The sequence below is a fragment of the Tursiops truncatus genome, chromosome 8 (genome assembly GCF_011762595.2).
Source record: "Tursiops truncatus isolate mTurTru1 chromosome 8, mTurTru1.mat.Y, whole genome shotgun sequence".
NCBI classification, from domain to species: Eukaryota; Metazoa; Chordata; class Mammalia; order Artiodactyla; family Delphinidae; genus Tursiops; species Tursiops truncatus.
In genome coordinates this window covers 81,881,825-81,901,158 of record NC_047041.1, presented here as the reverse complement: position 1 = coordinate 81,901,158, position 19,334 = coordinate 81,881,825, and the positions used below count along the sequence as shown (strand labels likewise).

Sequence of the window (19,334 nt, the reverse complement as noted above, 5' to 3'; positions counted from 1 at the left end):
TCCAAATCAAAGTGTTTTAGTATGTACATTAGAAAAAATGACTTCAGTGATTTAGTACTTTGACTTTCACATTCCATTCATTGCAGCAGGTATTTCAGTTATATTATTTCTAGCATCATGTTATAGTGTATGTATACATATATACATACATACTGTGGAAACAGTCCCAAACTTGCCCCTTGAACACTCTTAAGAAAAGAACTTGTTTGAACCAATGAGAAAATCTTACAAAGACCCCTCTTTCTCTGGGGAGGCTGGCCTCTTTTTATGAGAGTGTAACTTCAGGAGAAATATATATAGAAACCAGGAGGGAAGATGGGGACTAGTCCTATTCAGATCAGTTTTTTTTTCAATTTTTTTTTTACTGTGGTAAAGTACATATAGTGTAAAGTTTACCATTTTAACCATTTAAAAAAATAATAAATTTATTTATTTATTTATTTATGTTTGGCTGCATTGGGTCTTCATTGCTGCACATAAGCTTTCTCTAGTTGTGGCGAGCGGGGGCTACTCTTCATTGTGGTGGCTTCTCCTGTTGCAGAGCATGGGCTCTGGGCCCACAGGCCTCAGTAGTTGTGGCATGCAGGCTCAGTAGTTATGGCACACGGGCTGTAGAGTGCAGGCTCAGTAGTTGTGGTGCATGGGCTTAGTTGCTCTGCGGCATGTGGGATCTTCCTGGCCCAGGGCTCAAACCCATGTCCCCTGCATTGGCAGGTGGATTCTTAATCACTGTGCCACCAGGGAAGCCCTTAACCATTTTTAAGTGTACAGTTCAGTGGTATTAAACACATTCATAGGGCTTCCCTGGTGGCGCAGTGGTTGGGAGTCCGCCTGCCGATGCAGGGGACACGGGTTCGTGCCCTGGTCTGGGAAGATCCCATATGCCGCGGAGCGGCTAGGCCCGTGAGCCATGGCCGCTGAGCCTGCGCGTCTGGAGCCTGTGCTCCGCAACGGGAGAGGCCACAACAGTGAGAGGCCCACGTACTGCAAAAAACAAACAAACAAACAAACAGAAAAAACCACACATTCATAATGTTGTGCTACCATCACCACCAGCCATCTCCAGAACTCTTTGCACCTTGTAAAACTGAAACTCCATACCCATTAAAATAATAACTCTCATTCTCTCCCACCCCCAGCACCTGGCAACTACCATTCTATTTTCTGTCTCCGACTACTCCAAGTATGTCATATAACTGGATTCACAGTATTTGTCTTTCAGTGATTGACTTATTTCACTGAGCCTAATGTTCTCAAGATTTATCCCTGTTGTAGCACATGTGAAAACTTCCTTCCTTCCTTTTTTTTTTTTTTTTTTTTTGCGGTATGCAGGCCTCTCACTGTTGTGGCCTCTCCCGTTGCCGAGCACAGGCTCTGGACGCGCAGGCTCAGCGGCCATGGCTCACGGGCCCAGCCGCTCCGCGGCATGTGGGATCTTCCCAGACCGGGGCACGAACCCGTGTCCCTTGCATCGGCAGGTGGGCTCTCAACCACTGTGCCACTAGGGAAGCCCCTTCCTTCCTTTTTAAGGCTGAATAATATCCTGTTGTGTGGATATGCCACACTTTGCTTATCTATTCATCTGTCAGTGGACAGTCAGGTTGCTTCTACATGTTAGCTGTTGTGAGTAATGCTGCTATACATGGGTGTAAAATTATCTCTTCAAGATCTATATTCAGATCAGCTTTATGATCAACGACAAGATATGACAGCAAAATCAACCTCATGTCACAATGATACTAGCAAGTTCACAATAAATCAAAGAAAAAAATAAAAAAATTAGTGAAGATGAAATTACCACATACTCACTGTATATTAAAACCACAAGTACTAGAGAACTGAATAATCTAAAAGACACCTTGCTGCTCCGGCATTTCAAGCATCTAAAGTCTCTTTTATCCAAATGGCACATGAAAATAATTTACCGGATTCATAAAGCACTTATAAATTGCTCTTCACTATAAACCACGAGTTAGGAGAAAGTAGTTTTGGAAAGTTCTTACCTGGATAAGGTGTGTTGGCACTGTGATGATACAGGCTGAAAGAGAGCTTCGCAGGAGACCACGGAGCATATAGAGGAACTTTGTAAGACTGTGATTGCTGTCACAGTTTTCTGTCCAGCAAATGTCATCTCCCCACAAAGGTGAACCAAGATTCTGGATTCCTATTCTTAAAATGTTTTTCTGTTTTTTCTAAGGGAAAGTGAGAGGGAGGTAAACACATTAAGTTTTATTAAACAATAGGATACCTACCTCTTTTACTTTCATCTGCTGCTTCTTATTTTTATTCGAAACAGATCAGGGAGATAATGTCAACAGATGTAGTAAAAAGTTTTATGTATTATCAATAATAAGGCAATATAAAGGAAACCTTTTAGATTACAAGACTATAAAAAAATAGCAGAACTGTTGTTTTGTTTTTTCTTTTGGAAAATTTGAAGAGTATCACAAGCCTCAAGCTTTTGTTTCTAAATCTTAACGGTGACTAAGAATTATGTTTGAGGCAATTAAAGTAATACATAACAAATCATAGGTAATAATAAAGAGAATCTAAACTAGAATGCTTACAAACCATTCTTACAAAACTCTGTAAGTCTTTCAATAAACTACAGAGTGCTCACTATTTCTCAGATAAATTCTATCATGTCCACCGCCTACTATTTTGTTTGAAAGAAGTTTAAAAATGTGTTTTTGGGGGTTTAGCATTTTACACTTGCCTCTATTTTTTCTTCTTGAAGCTATTTTTTATGATAATAATTTGACACTTTTAATAAAACTTAACAGGTGAATGTTTGGAACTTGATCCCATTGACATTAAGGTCATAATAATAGTGAATGATATTTCTTGGGAAAAGAGTATTGAAAAACCATTAAATAAAACCTAAAATGATTGTCAATAAATGTTTGCCAGCAGATGTGTTTATAATAAATTCTACTGTTTGGGTTATTCTAACTGAACAATGTTTTGCAAATGCTTTCCTTAGCAATTCAGCAAAATTTCCAGGCAAAGGAAGGAGCTCTTAGCAAAACCTGGCACATGGAAATAACTGGAAAATCATTATTACAATTCTAATGGGGAAAATAAGACTATTCTCCCAAAGCAAAGATTTGGAACATGCCACTTTAGATGTGATTTCTGATGAAACAAGATCCTAAAATATACATATCACTTGCTGTTGCTACAAAATACCACTAATAAAATTTATTAGCCAACTAGTTATTGCCCAATACTATATATATATACACACACACACACACAATATATATATATATAATATCTCCCTGATATTAGACATACAAGTGATTTTTTGTATTCCTTTTCAAGTAGAATTTATTGACAAAAGAAAGTAGGGAAAATGAATAAAACGTTGCAATGTTAGAAGAGGAAAGACTACGGGGACAATAGTAAGATGGGTAAGATACAGACTTAAAGTCTGCGTTGTGCAACTAAGTAGATGTATGATTTTGGGTAAAACAAGTAATTACTTAGGCCTTAGTTTTCTCATTTCTAAAATTAAAAGGATAGAACATTGCTGTATGAGACCATATAATTCTTCAAATATATAAAGTGACACAAAGGCCTGGATAAAGCTGCGAGAATGAGATTTTAAAAAGAGGAATTTAGTCTAAGCACATTTGAGAAAAACTTTCTGACTTCTAGGGCCTAAAGCACAAAGACAATAATATCAAGGCAGTTGGTCCAATTTTCTTTTCTGGTTGCCTTGAGGTTATGATGACAAGCACCTAAGATACCATATGTGGTGATCCTCAACAGTCCATAAAAATTATTTTCTTTTTATTTCTGCATTACTTGAATAAAATGAAGTAATATGATGTACCATGGTATATGTTAGAAGTATAAATAAATTTCCAATGAGTTCCTATATCTGTGAAATATGATAGGTTATTCATTTTTATGTATTACTTAGAAACTCAGAATTTAAACAAAATGGCAAGATTAAGGTTCATTTTTCTCATCCTTAAACTTGTTATCTTATGAACTGTAGCTGAAGTTAGATTCCTAACAGAAAGAGCAACTTGGAAAAAAAAGAGAGAAAACTCCCCCCCGCCCCAAATCTAGATATTAGAATGAAATCTGATGGTAAAAGGAGAGCAGCCTCATATTGTTTACCTTGTCAACACTTCAGAAACTAAAGGTCAGCTGTATTTTAACCCACAGTCACCATTACCTACTACTGCTGTATCAAAAAGTTTACACAAGTTCATAACAAAAATGCTGTCAGGTGCAGAATCAGGAGAACCACAGTTTAGTGACTTTGACAGTTACACTGATATACACATATAGAAAGGATGAAAATATTAAAAGCCAGAGAATGAATGAGTGATAAGATATTTAAGTGACGTATGTACACAGCACATTAGAACATAATTGAGCATAATACTTCAACCCAGGGAATACATTTATATTTTTAAAAATATGACAGTATTGTAAAAACAAAGGCTGAGTTACAAATTTCCTGTGTTGTTTGGGACGTATAATTCCTTGCTACACCATATAATAATGGGGCATACTGTAATGCATAATAAAATTAAAAAAATAAATGTTTGCTGACAGCTGAACAATAAATATATTCCTATGAGAAGATCTAAAATATTTAATCTGGTACTCTAAGTAAAATCAATGTTCAAATTTCATTTATTGTATTATTTCTTAGATATCTGAAAATCAAAAATTAAAAATAAAATTATGACAGCGATTTGTAAATGTTTCCACTCCAAGTATCTTTATGGATGAACTACAATACTTTACTTACTACTGTTATTAATTATATGGTAGTATATAATATTCTGTTCCTTAGAGTCTATTTCTATTTGTTGCCTCCAACTAGTTTATTTCAAAATGTAGTGATAGAGAAAGTAAGATGAAAATATCCTTTTAAAAAGTAGGATTTATTTCAGTGTCAGAATATTATTTTGACCCGGGAATAATATTTTTTGAAGTAGTGCCTGATAGATGCATTTCTGTGGCTTCTGGAAGTAATCTAAAGTTTCTGAGGCAGATTTATAGACTATGTAATTTAGCAAATGATGCAATCCATAATTTAAAAATATGGGAATTCATTAACTATGTTTTAGTTCTAATAAAATTGGAAATATATATTTATAATAACTTATTGGTATATTTAATTTAATTAAAAATTTGTTTTTAGCATTCCTGGTACTCACCATAAAAATGTCTGTCTCAACCCTGTTTAATCTTTATGAAGGTCAAAAGTTATAGAACCTCTGGTTCAGAGACCCAAACCAGTTTGTTGTCTATCAATGTTCATGAAATAAAATATTGTTTACTGAAAACAGTGTTGATTCATAGTCAAATAAACAAGAAAACAAACCTTTCATTCTATTCCAATAATAGCTTTTTAAGGGTTCTTCGGATATCTGTGTGTGTATACATATCCATATATGTCAGTATAAGGGTATCTCTTTGTTACTGCCTTTGCTTTTTTGCATTCTATAAAATTTCTTGCTCTTAGAAGATGTGTCATCATTCTACAAGAGCAGCAGCTCTGCACACTGTACCACAGGAACTGTTATGACATGCCTGTTTCCATAGTTACCAGAGCAAGTGGGGAGAGGTGTCTGTCAGGGACCAATTACCTCTCCAGACGGGCACTGCCACCAAAGAGAAGACATGGTGCCCATAAATCTTAGCTAGGACCAAAAATGGAACAACAATGAGCAAAATAAAACTGTACTAAATACCAAGGGCCATCACAAAAACTGTAACATATATGAAAAACCATCTATAAATGAATGTCTGTGCTTTGCCATACACACATAAGTATTTTCAACCTGCTATTAAACTGATGATTGAAAGAAATTTTAAAAGTATTTATTTTGCTATGGACAAAGTGTTAAATATAGCAATAAAGCTTATAAGAATATTTAAAAATCTATGATATAAATTAAGAGCAAATGTAGTTGATAATGCTGAAAGTAAGACTTTTGGCTTTTTTGTCTTCTTCAGTAAAAATAATGGTGCTCTGGAAATAATTCTGCTAAAATAATATAAATGAAATGCAAAACTTTTAGCAGCAATAGCAATTAAAATCACTGAGGAAGAATTGTGAAAGGCATGATATCTGGAAATAAAATTTCCCTCATTTTGTTTAAGTTAAACTAACCGGAACATTTTTAATAGTAGGAATCCAGAGGAAGTTTTTAAAAATAGAGCTACAGAGAAATAGTTAACTTATAAAATGTTTTAATGTAGCAAATAAAAATGATCTTTTATTCAATGAGACAACTCAAAGCATAATATAATAAATAAAATCTTGAAATAATTAATTCTTACGCATAAGATAATTTAACATTAAGGCCTAAATGACAGAAATATAAAAAATTTCAATAGAAGAGTACAAGTCTTGCAGATTTAACAGTAATTTTCAAACTGTGGTATTTATTAACTCCAGGTACTACAAATACATATTTAAAAATAATGTTGACAATGTATGTGAACATCTTATGGGCATCCACTGAGAACTTAGCTAAAATTCTAAATACACATTTACAGTCAAACCAACGCTGCCCGTGCTCTGCTTATTTACATCCTCTGTGCTTAGAAACAGCTTGTTCGCTGTTGATTATTCTAAGACCTACTGGGTCTACCCCTAGAGAGTTTAAAAACAGCATTACATACATGATTATAAAAAGGCTTTGAAGGTACTCAATACCTGGGGATTGGATCCATCGAATCCTTCCTCATAAATGATGTTCTGGATAAACTGCAGCAGCTTTATGTAGCCATGGTTCAAAGAACTGTTGATAAGAAGTGGTTCAAATGCATAAATAAGCTTATTACACAGGAAATACAAACTGTAAGCTAAAACTTTAAATAAATAACTAAAAGATATACATTTATGAGACTATACTTAAATATAAGACAAAACAGTATAAGGCATTCTAAAATAAAAAGTCAGTACATCCATGGAATAAGTTGCAATGCCCTATATTAACTAGCTCAATGTTCTTGACATCATGGGAAGATAAAAATCTGTGGAGACTGAGATGACTTAATTATGTCAGGCTTAGTTACCTCCAGGAAAATTAATGATTTAATGAAGCAACCTAAAAGATGAAGCCACTATAGCTTTTCTGGAGTAATCATAGATAATTAACACATAGTTAATGAACTGCTATGCCAAGTACACCTGAATCAATGTCCTGATCACTTGAGCTCATCTTCCATCAAAGTTTTACTATTCTTAGAACAAATCGTTAATAATAATATTAATTCAAAAACAACTTTTTAAGAAAAATGAAGACAAGTGAATATAAGTTCCACTTCTGTCTGTAAAAAAAAGACAATAAGACAAATGTATGAATTTAAGAAGATAAACTGTTTCCCACATGAATATTAGCATTAATGTTACTATTTCAAAATATTTTACAAGTGCTATGAAACATAACAAAAATTTAGTTAGAGTGAAGAAAATCTGCTTTAACATTAACTGAATTTAAGATTCTTCATAATGGACAACCTGTGTGCTATATCTGAACATTAAATGTCATGATAACGAAATTCTGGAAAATTGCAATTTCATCGAAATTGAAGTGCCTAATACTGTAAAAGCTGCAGGTGATTTTAAAAATACAAAAGTATTGGGACTTCCCTGGTGGCATAATGCTTAAGAATCTGCCTGTCAATGCAGGGGACACAGGTTTGAGCCCTGGTCCGGGAAGATCCCACATGTTGCGGAGCAACTAATCCTGTGTGCCACAACTACTGAGCCTGCGCTCTAGAGCCCTTGAGCCACAAATAAGCCCTCGTGCCACAGTTCTTTGTTTTTTTTTTTTTTTTTGCGGTACGCGGGTCTCTCACTGTTGTGGCCTCTCCCATTGCGGAGCACAGGCTCTGGACGCGCAGGCTTAGCGGCCATGGGTCACGGCCCCAGCCGCTCCGCGGCATGTGGGATCTTCCCGGACTGGGGCACGAACCCGTGTCCCCTGCATCGGCAGGCGGACTCTCAACCACTGCGCCACCAGGGAAGCCCCTGCCACAGTTCTTGAAGCCTGCACGCCTAGAGCCCATGCTCTGCAACAAGAGAGGCCACTACAATGAGAAGCCTGCACATCGCAACGAAGAGTAACCCCCGCTCGCTGCGACTAGAGAGTGCCCAAGTGCAGCAATGAAGACCCAACACAGCCAAAAATAAACAAATAAATTTATAAAAAAGAAAAAAATACAAAAGTATTTGCTTTACTGTGATCCTAAGTAAAGTGATCATATAGGCAGAAGTGCCTGACATAAAGAAAAAAGGAAATATAATTTGAAGCATTCAGGTAACATTAAAGAATGTAAGATAGGAAATGTAGCAAACTGCTTAAATTAATGTGTGCAAATCAATGGCAAGTGGTTCAGCAAAAAATATATGCACATCTCTGTAAACATTTTATAGAACAGTCACACCCAGCCCAAAAGTACCTCTCTAACAGCAACGAAAAAAGAAAACCAAGAGAAAAGAATGGTGTTCTGGGGGCTTCCCTGGTGGCGCAGTGGTTGAGAGTGCACCTGCCGATGCAGCAGACACGGGTTCGTGCCCCGGTCCGTGAAGATCCTACATGCCACAGAGCGGCTGGGCCCATGAGCCATGGCCGCTGAGCCTGCGTGTCCGGAGCCTGTGCTCCGCAACGGGAGAGGTCACAACAGTGAGAGGCCCGCGTACCGCAAAAAAAAAAAAAAAAAAGAATGGTGTTCTGTGCAAAACAAGTATTACTCCAATTGAAGGATTTGGCAGTACAGTTATTTCTCATATGCTTATTTCTCCATTTTCAATAAAAATACAATGGATTTCATGACATTTTTCTACTTTTGTGAGGAAATGTGTCTATAAACAATGATATTCTGTAGGGACAATGATGTGACTATTTCACATCTTAACACGTATTTGTCCCGGCCAGCTCAACTTACAGAACACAGCGTTGCTGTTTGAACACAGCAGATTCAATCCCTATCTGGGTCAGTTAGCTTTGCACAGGGGCTAAAATCTGCTCCAAGGTCCCAGATTATGAAATGAATTCCAGCCAACCATTTGACGAATGTCATATGGGTTAAAGGAGGGTGGATCAAAAACATATCCAGTGTATCCTAATCCACCAATAATGAATCGACCTAAGACCATTATTATTTCATATGTTCAAAAAGTTTCTTAAGCATTTTTCCCTCTGCCCCCCAACTGTTCACTAATAAAATCTGCCTTAAGTATTTGGTAGTAAATTTGCTATCTAAAGGCATACTACTAAATACCACATACATAAATTACTTCTTAGCTTTTTAGTTGCCACCATTTATCCATTTCATCTTTTCACAGACGGTTAAGATAACTATAGTAGGTCTAAGATTCTCTTCAATGGTTTGGGGGCAGTTGTTCTCTTGATATGAGAACAAAAACAAGACAAAAGCGAAATACGTCTTAGTCTCTTTCCTATTTCACATTGACATAAACAACCCAATCACTAACAGTGATTAGAACTTTATAATAAAGTAAATTTTCTGATCTAGTTAGATTACTAGGAAAATGAACACTTTGATGACAAAATAAATGGGAAAAAAATCAATATTTATGTATACTGAGAATATTCATTTTTGGATACATGGGATTAGAACTTTTAAAACTGAACTAGTTTATATGGTATTAATATTAAAATACTAAGTATTGTTAACCTCCATGAGATAAATTTCCTTGTCAACAATATTTATAGTAATATATTTTTTTTGCTGAAAATAAATATCTTGTCACCTAAATCTTTTTTTTTTATTAAACCCCTTTAATTTTGAGGATGTTGCCTTTTTGTTTGTTCAGCAGTCCAGTAACTCATAAAACAGGAGTTGTCAAGAAGGAAACCCAGTTACAAATATGACTCTGGCTTCCTTATTAATGTTTTCAAACATTTCACAAAGGTTAGGTTATCATAGTGTTTACGACATATCTCAAAGGCAGCACATTTCAAATCACATATTTTATTTTGCCCGATTTTCATAATTTTCAACAACTTTCATAGTAAAGTTATCTATCTTGAAATTCTAAAATGTCATTAAAACTATAACAGTACAAAGAATATAAAAAAAATTATTAGAATTTTAATTTTTACCTTTAAAATATTAAGCATTTAAAACCTTCTTTAGTTAAAAAAAATAAAATTGACCATATGCATTATTATTCATGTATCTGCTATTATATTACCATGTTGTTTGACAGGAATGAATTTCGTTATATTAATATACAAATATGGATAAAAGGGATCCAATCACCCAATGTAAACCTATATTCTGATGACCAAGTTTAAGATGTTTTAAAAAGTTGAAAGAAAAAATGAGACTTTCATGCCTATCAATATCCCTCCTCCCGTGATTTTCAGTAAGAGGTCTAATGGATATCTGCATCAGAGAATTTTAATTTATATCAACAAATGGCATTGGTTTTCCTGTGAAAGGTAATTCTGTCATTCAGTCTCATTAAGAAAGATAAAAAACATTACTCTAAGAAAAAGAATCAGATGTATACCTAGAAAAGAAATCAAGTAGATAATGAATAACAGATAATTTACCTTGCAGTTTCTCAGTGAACAAAGGAATACTTATAAAAGTATCAGTGTGATCAAAGAATAAATTTAACAACAACAAAAAAACTTAGGTAACAGGAGATAAGATTTCATTTGTGAAAAAGTAAATTAAAAAAATAAAATTAGTATATGTGAAATTAACTAGTTGATAAGTGAAAAGTTAACTCATAGAAAATAAGCTCTTGGATTTGTTTCTGATTGTAATTATATCAACTGGCAAAGTGTCTGGCACATAATAAATACTCAAAATCTTTTGCATCACTGTCACAACATTTGATCATTACGGTAACTTTGTGAGGTAAGTATAGCCATTATCTTCATTTCATGGTTGAGAAAATTAAGACCCATCAGGGGCAAGTGATTTGGCCACGGCTATACAACAATTAAGTAACAGAAGTGGCACTTAAAATTCAAGTTTTCTAAAATTTTGAGTTAAGTTCTTTTGGTTAAACTAGAGTGAGATCCACAGTGAGATCCAGATTCAATGAAAAGTCTGTGGGTTCAAATACACTCATGTCACTCAGATGAGGTTTGAACATGGCTGCATTCAATTAAGTCAAAGTATTCAGGTGTACAGTCTTAAGGAGGTATTTCTCTTTTAGTTGCACTGGTGAGAACTTCACCAATAGGTCTCACTAGTATTAACTTGGTGTATGGTTTATTAAGAAAATTCAATATTGAAAAGCATAAATTTACAAGTATACAAACTAGATACCCGTATAGCACAGTGGAAAGTATGCTTAAGATCTCGGTTCTGGTTCTATCTGTTCCAACAACTAGTGTAGCAAAATGTGTGATGTGAGGCAAATTCTTTACTTTTTCTGTTCTGGGCTTCAAAATTTTCTCATCTGTAAACCGAAGGAGCTACACTAGATAATCTCTGTTGTCCATTCTGACTTAAAATTATATGATTCAAGGATGATTTTTCTTTTCTTTTAAGAATGACTTTTCTCATTAAAATGATTCATTGCTGGGTTTTTAAAAATAAGAATTTCTGGGCTTCCCTGGTGGCGCAGTGGTTGAGAGTCCCCCTGCTGATGCAGGGGACACGGGTTCGTGCCCCGGTCCAGGAAGATCCCACATGTCGCGGAGCGGCTGGGCCCGTGAGCCATGGCCGCTGAGCCTGCGCGTCCGGAGCCTGTGCTCCGCAACGGGAGAGGCCACAACGGTGAGAGGCCCGTGTACCGCAAAAAAAAAAAAGAATTTCTGGTGCATTTAAGTATTGATTTAACTACTTGTTAGGAAGAGAAACTGTTATCACTACCAATTATGATTAATTTAAAGATGAAGGATTTTTGACATTATGCAAATCACTGAGAAAATATGATTTGTATTACTAAAAATCTACTTACACAGATATTTCAGGTATTCATCTATAACGAAGAGTGAGACATACTTATAAGGCAGTAGGCACAATATCAAATGTTTCAACTAACTAAAACAGTTTGCTGAGCTAAAGTTATATTAGCATATAATTTGCATGTGACTACAAAGACTGTGAAGTCTATTCACAAGTAATTTTCAAGTTAAAAATTCCATTATTATTACACTGAACGATGTCATTTATTGATTTTTCTTTTCTGATGCTTTTCGCCTGACAACACTGGATTTGATTCTCTTCGCTATGGATACTCAACCAAGAGAAGAATATACAGAGATGTAATATTAAGGGCACAAAAGAGGGCTATGACCAGCACAAACCTCTGGAACACAGCTGGGAAAGTACTAAGATCATGAAGATGGAAGAATTGCATACATCCATGAAACAATCCACTGTCTGACAGGGACACTGTTGACAGTGATTATGATCTTTCATGAAAAATAATTCAGTTCAATTACTCTAATTTCCTTTAATTATTGATATAAAAAAGTCACTAAATTTTGTCTCCTACTACCCATCATTATTGCTGTCATCTCTCCAACTCTGGGTCATTACTCATCTTTCAAACACCCTGGCCTTTCAGTTTCTTGACCTCCTCTCTTCCAATGATCTTGTCTCCATTCTACCTACAATGCTCATTCCCATGGTCATACCTTAGATCTTGTCATCATCAATAACTGCTATCCTTGTATAATCTCAATTCATATACTCCCTCCCCACAACCACCACTTTCTGTCTTTTCACTCAGAGTCCCATTTAACCAGAATAGTAGTTTTGCTGAGCAAGTGAGACAAAGCCAGAGAAGGACATGGAAGTGAAGATAAAAAAACTGACCATGGATCAAGATGGTTAATTAGCTGAAAGAGTGTATCAAGGCAGGTGACAGATGATAGGCAATGGTACAGAGGTCTCAGTAAAGTCAAATGCTCGCATAGAGGCTCCCGCATAGCTTATTTATTTTACACATAGCAGTCTGTACTTCTTAATCCCCTATCCCTATCCTGCTCCTCCACCCTTCCCTCTCCTGACTACTAACCACTAGTTTGTTCTCTATATCTGTGAGTCTCTTGCTGTTTTGTTATATTCATTCATTTGTTTTACTTTTTAGATTCTATGCATAAGTGATAACATATATTTGTCTTTCTCTGACTTATTTCACTAAGCATAATACTCTCCAGCTCCATACATGATGTTGCAAATGGCAAAATTTCATTCTTTTTTTAATGACTGACTAATATTCCATTGTATATGTATATCACATCTTCTTTATCCATTCATCTGTTAATGGATGCTTAGGTTGCTTTCATACCTTGGTTACTGTAAATAATCCTGCTATGAAGATTGGGGTGCATGTATCTCTTTGAATTAGTGTTTTCACTTATTAAGTCTTTAAAACACTTTCAGGAGTGAGCTAAGTAATGTGGAAGGCAAAAGGAATACGGCCACAGTTCATGCGTGGGCCTCTATTTAAGGAGGAATTGAACTCCAAATGAGTTTTTCTCAAAGTAAAGAATGGGATAGGGAAAAGAGAGCTGACTGTCCAGATTGAAAATATTTGCTCAAGTAGTTATATTTTTTTCCCAAAGGAGAAATAATTTTACTGATTCCTATAAATTGTATGATGGCAACAACGATAATGTACATTCTCACTTTTGATATACTTTCCTAGAATTGTTTTAACAATGTACACTTGTACAATTAACACGAGTGACATGTGTTTCTTCACACTATCTTTAACACAAAGGTATTATCATTTCAAATATCTGACAGATGAAAAATGGTATCTCTTTGGTTTTTGTTTACACTTCTTTGATTATTAGTTAGCTTTATTAGCTATTTCTATATCTTCTTTTGAGAACAGCATGTTGATATCTTTTGCCCATTTTGCATTAGGGCACTCAACTTGTTTTTACTAATTTAAAAATGGTCTTAATCAAATCTTCAGACCCCATTCAAGTTTTGTCACTTGTCCTAGTATCATCCTTTATTGCAAAAGGACTGAATTCAGAATCATATGTTGCACCCAAGTTGTCTCTTCAGTCTCCTTCAATCGGGAAATTCCTTAGATTTTTCTTGACTTTTATGGTCTTGACACTTTTGAGGATTACAGGCCAGCTATTTGGTAGAATGTTCCCAATTTGGGTTTGTCTGAGGTTTCCTTATGATTAGATTTAAATTATGAGTAGTTGGTAGGAATATCGCAGAAGTGTTGCTGAGTTCTTCTCATTGCATGCTATCAGGTGATACATAATTTCAATTTGCCCCATTACTGGTGATGTTAATTTGATTAAGGTGATCTCTGTCAGGCTTCTCCACCATAAAATTATACTTTCCCCTTTGTAGTAGTCAATATTTTGTGGGGAGGTACTTTGAGGCTATGTAAATACTTGTTCCTTAATAACTCACTCATTCATTCATTTATTTGTGTCTGTAAGTATTCGTGGCTTCCTGTTTTATTAAATGGGTTACAATCCATTACTATATTTATATATTTTGATGCTCAAATCGCCTCTTCTTTAGCCAGTGGGAGTTCTTTTGAGCTGGCTTCTGTATCCTTTTGACATACCTTCATCATTCTTTAAGCATTTCTAAGCATAAAAAGATGTTACAGGTTTATCTTTTTCTTTCCTTTGAATCAAACATTTCTCCAAAGAGTTCTGATTCCTTCAAGTGGAGAACCACTAGATATACTCACTGTTATTTCCCTACTCCAAGAGTTTAAGACAGTCTCTTTAATTTTCCTCTATTACTTTTATAATTTTAATTTATTGTATTTAAATCTTTAACTCTTCGGAAATATAGTTTGATGTGAGATATAAGATAAAGATTTCACCATATTATACTCAAATGATTATACTTTCCACACTTATTTGAAATCTCTCTCCATTATAAAAATGATGTTTGTTCATTATAAAAATTCAAATATACAAAAACAGGACTTCTCTGGTGGTGCAGTGGTTAAGAATCTGCCTGCCAATGCAGAGGACATGGGTTCGAGCCCTGGTCCGGGAAGATCCCACATGCCGTGGAACAACTAAGCCCGTGTGCCACAACTACTGAGCCTGTGCTCTAGAGCCCGCAAGCCACAACTACTGAGCCCGCCTGCCACAACTATTGAAGCTGGTGCGCCTAGAGCCTGTGCCCTGCAACAAGAGAAGCCACCACAATGAGAAGCCCACACACTGCAACGAAGAGTAGCCCCTGTGCACAGTGACGAAGACCTAATGCAGCCATAAATAAATAAATTATTAATTAATTTAAAAAACCAAATATACAAAACATACAAGGAGTAGAAAAAAAAAATCCAAAATCCACCACCCAAAGGTGAACATTGTTAACAGTTTGATGAACATCCCTTCAGACATCTCTCTATCTCAATCCTTCCTTCTCTTACCGAGAAAAAATATGTGGGATGTTAAGAAGTATGCTGATAAAAATGTTTTTGATTCTGAAAAGAGTATTTTACCAATAAAAAAATATAAACTGGGTTATTATAACTACTTATTTGTTTAATTTTGGCATTTCTCTCTTAGCCTTTTCAACACTGATATATACTGAGTTTCACAGTATAAGAAGATTTAGCTTAGTCGTTCATGGGTTTATTTGACCAAATATCACTAAGTATATTTAAGAAACTAAATTAACATCTACTGAATTTGTGTTAGAAAAGAATTTGGGAAAAGCTACTTAAAATTTTATGTAAACAGGATTGTACTCTGTGTCCTATTACTATAATCTGCTTTTCCCCTCTATTTTATCTTGGATGCTAAACTCAGTAACCACCCCAGGTCTCTCACGCAGAAAAAGCTGCTGCACAACCTCCCCACTACAGCCACTGCTGCAGTCTCCACAGCTACCATCAGCCTTAGATCTTAATAAAAGCTACAGTGCCCATGACCCTCCAAAGGATAACCGGATTTCCTTTGGAGGGTGGTGGGCACTTGAGACTAACTAAGTAAAGTTGCAGCTTAGACTCCTTTCCTCAATATTTGGGAGATTTGGTTGGTATCCCCTTTGTTCTCCAGTGTCATTTTCAAACCACTCCTCCTCGCCTACTTTCTAGTAAAACAAAACACACAAAAAACTCCATGCCTTAAAAAAATATATTTAGCCAACCCCAATCATTCTCTTTTTAAGCGGCTGTTATCAAGCTTCTGGACGTTTCCCTCTATCAGCTGAAGATGTTGTACCTGGTTTACAGTCCTAATTCAAACATCTTATTCTCAATCAACACTTCTAATCTTGGTAACTTGCTTTGTTCATTTACCCTCACTATTAAGATTAGTCCACTGCCAGTCTACTACCCTTTCTTTTTTTCCTCCCGTATCAACAGTAGCTGTTATCAATTCATTTTCTTTAGCCTAGAGTATGGCGTCCATCATTTTGCTCACCTTTTAATACTTCTCTGCTCTTTGTCCTTCTGCTGATGGCACCTGGCAAAACTTCAGTCCCGTTTGCACCCAGGAATCAGCACAGATGCAAGAAAGTCACACAATCCGACAGACTGGTACCCCCATAAGTATTTTTTTTTTTTTTTTTGCGGTACACGGGCCTCTCACCGCTGTGGCCTCTCCCGTCGCAGAGCACAGGCTCCGGACGCGCAGGCTCAGCGGCCATGGCTCACAGGCGCAGCCGCTCCGTGGCATGTGGGATCTTTCCGGACCGGGGCACGAACCCGCGTCCCCTGCATTGGCAGGCGGACTCTCAACCACTGCGCCACCAGGGAAGCCCCCCATAAGTATTTGATACTTCTCCAGTCCGTGTATTCTTCCAGTCTGTGAAACAACCATTTCAAACCTTCCCATTTAACCCAAACTCCTAAGAGGTAAGTAACTATTCCTCAGTGGATGATCCTGCCTATTATTCACTAAGTAAAGAGAAGACATCCATATTTTCAGTGTTACTCAAGACTGCCTACAACTGTATAAACCTATTTGTTTGCATCTACACTGTTCTCTTATGCTTCCTTTCCCTCCTTCCCTCCAGTGGAGGAAATGTTATTATATCTTAAAGGTCAGTCCTTCCACACCTGCTCTGAGGCACCTCCTGCCTTTTCCAGAAAATACTCTGACTACCCCCTAACATTTATTTGGTATTTCCTATGTACTAAGCAGTGCTCAAAGAGTATTACTTTTAGACCAATTTCATAGATAGGTAACAGAGGTAGTGAGTGGTTTAAGAATTTTCCTAAGGCATTTAGTAATCTGCCCAATGCCATATAGTTAGAAACTGCTGCTACCTCTTCATCCATTCCCTTTATAATGATTTTTTTTCCCACTTACATTTAAACAGAACAAAACAGAAAAAAAAAAAACCTAACCAAAAACAACCCCCCAAACCCAAACCAAAAAAAAACCCACAACAACTTTTGTCACCGCAAATCTCTTCCAATTATTGCTTTTTCTCTGCCCCTTCATGAACAAATTTCTTAAAAGAATGGTATGACCCCTGCCTATCTCTTTGAACTCATCTTCCTGTAGCCCTTGCTATCACTCACTCTGTTTCAGCAACATGGCCTTTCAGGTCCTTGAAAACACCAAGTTCTTCACTTTCTTACACACTTGCTGTTCCCTCCTCCAAGAACACTGCTTGGCTTAGTGGTCTTTGTATGACCACCTTCTTATTCTTACTCTTCAAGTCTCAGGTTCAGGTCTTCAGAGAGGCCTCATCTGAACACAACTCAAAGTTTATTTCCCCCACTCAATTTATGGCAAGTGTTCTTTGTCTTTACATTACTTACCACAATTCATAATGGCATATATATCTGTTTGTTTACTTGGTTTTTAAAAAAAAAATTGTGTGCTTTCTTGCTCAGCTGTAACCTATAAATGGTCAAGGATAACAGCTGCTTTGTTTATTACAATAAACCTAGAGCTTAACATAATTCTAGGCTCCTAAAAGGTACTCAGGGGCACACAAGGTGCTCACGTCAGAGAAGGTGTTCAATAAATATTGTTAGATATATGTTTATGTCTACTTATATCTGTAAGCAGTCCATCCTAGCTCTAATGTCTGAAAAGCATTCTTGATATTCCCTTCACCCTTTTCCCCAACCTCAATGAAATCAAAGAGATCAGAGAGGTAGCTAGCAATAAGATTAGGTAAGGACATGTAGACCTTATGGATCTCTGTTAGGATATAGGTTTATTATTCTGAGTGAGATGAGAATTCATTAAAGGTTTGAGGCAGAGTAGTGTTAAGAGCTGACTTATGTTGTAAAACTGTACTGTCTAACAAGATAGCCACTAGTCACGTATAGCTACTTACATTTAAGTTAATTAAAATAAAATATAAATTTCAGTGCCACATTTCAAATGCTCATTATCAGTTGCATGTGGCTAGTGGCTGCTATTCTGAACAGCACATAGAAAATTGCCATCCTTGAAGGAAGTTCTATTGGACAGCACGATGTGAAAAAGTTCATGAGGGCTGTTTTGGAGAAAAATAGGAGCCACCAAGGTGCAGGGAGCAAGACTAATTAGGAGGCTATTCCAAGAGTCCTGGCAAGCAATGTGGGTGACTTAGGTTAGTGTGGTAGAGGTAAAGGTTGCAAGAAGTGATCAGGATCTGGATATACTGAAGATACGATTGACATGATTTGCTTATAGATTGAATGTAGGGAGTGAGAGAGAGAAAGGAGTCAAGGGTCAATGATTACTTTATTGAAGGAAGAATAGAAATATGGAAGGAGACACATAAATAAGAGAGAGTATGTCTATGGGGAGCATGACTGGGATTAGGAATGTGGGAATAAGGTGGAAAATAACAAAACAAAAAACATGGATACCAATGAAAATAGCATGCTAGAATGATCAACTAAATTCTATGTACCCAAAGGCCCCCTTGAAGGACAGAAAGAAGAAAGAAAGACAAACATATAAGCAAGTCACTTCTCTTCATTGGTCAAAATGAGGTTCAGGATAATAGTTCTCCCTCTAAAGTTTCAGATACTATCTTTCTACTTTAATTATATCACCCGCAGATAGGAAGATAGGTAAAATCCCTCCTTACACTTACATCTTCCTTTCCCCTAGCTCTGAGATTTGATTGATATATCATTTACTATTTCCTTTTAATAGCGTAGTTTATAGTATACTTCTATAACTTTATGACTTCTGTTCTGAACTTTTAATCTTACCTAGAAGTTCTCTTTCAAAATTCCTTTCTCGTGAATGAATTTTCTGCTTGTAACTTCTAAATATACTGTGGTTCTCTGCTTCTCAATCTGAGATCTGTATTTTTGAAATAAAATATGCTCTTATATGGCTATGTTTCAGTTACCCAGTTTCATCCCACTAAATCTTTGTGCTAAGAACAAGACTATAGTTAATTTGAGTTCTTACTATACTTTGTGCATTGATTCACTAATT

The 19,334-nt window shown here is 36.1% G+C and overlaps 1 protein-coding gene across 5 annotated transcripts in view; it reads right to left on the bottom strand.

Moving 5' to 3' along the window:
* The window catches only part of ELP4 (elongator acetyltransferase complex subunit 4), a 252,720-nt gene that overhangs the window by 158,101 nt on the left and 75,285 nt on the right, over positions 1 to 19,334 (bottom strand). For all 5 annotated transcript variants that reach the window (XR_012333494.1, XM_073808731.1, XM_073808732.1 and 2 more), the window contains exons 6-7: positions 6,695 to 6,779; positions 2,004 to 2,192 (exon numbers count right to left, since the gene is read on the bottom strand). Coding sequence is in view for 4 of the 5 variants with exons in the window: in XM_073808731.1 (XP_073664832.1) it covers positions 2,004 to 2,192; positions 6,695 to 6,779 (274 nt within the window). In the remaining variant the exon portion in view is untranslated. The remainder of the gene's footprint in view (positions 1 to 2,003; positions 2,193 to 6,694; positions 6,780 to 19,334) is intronic.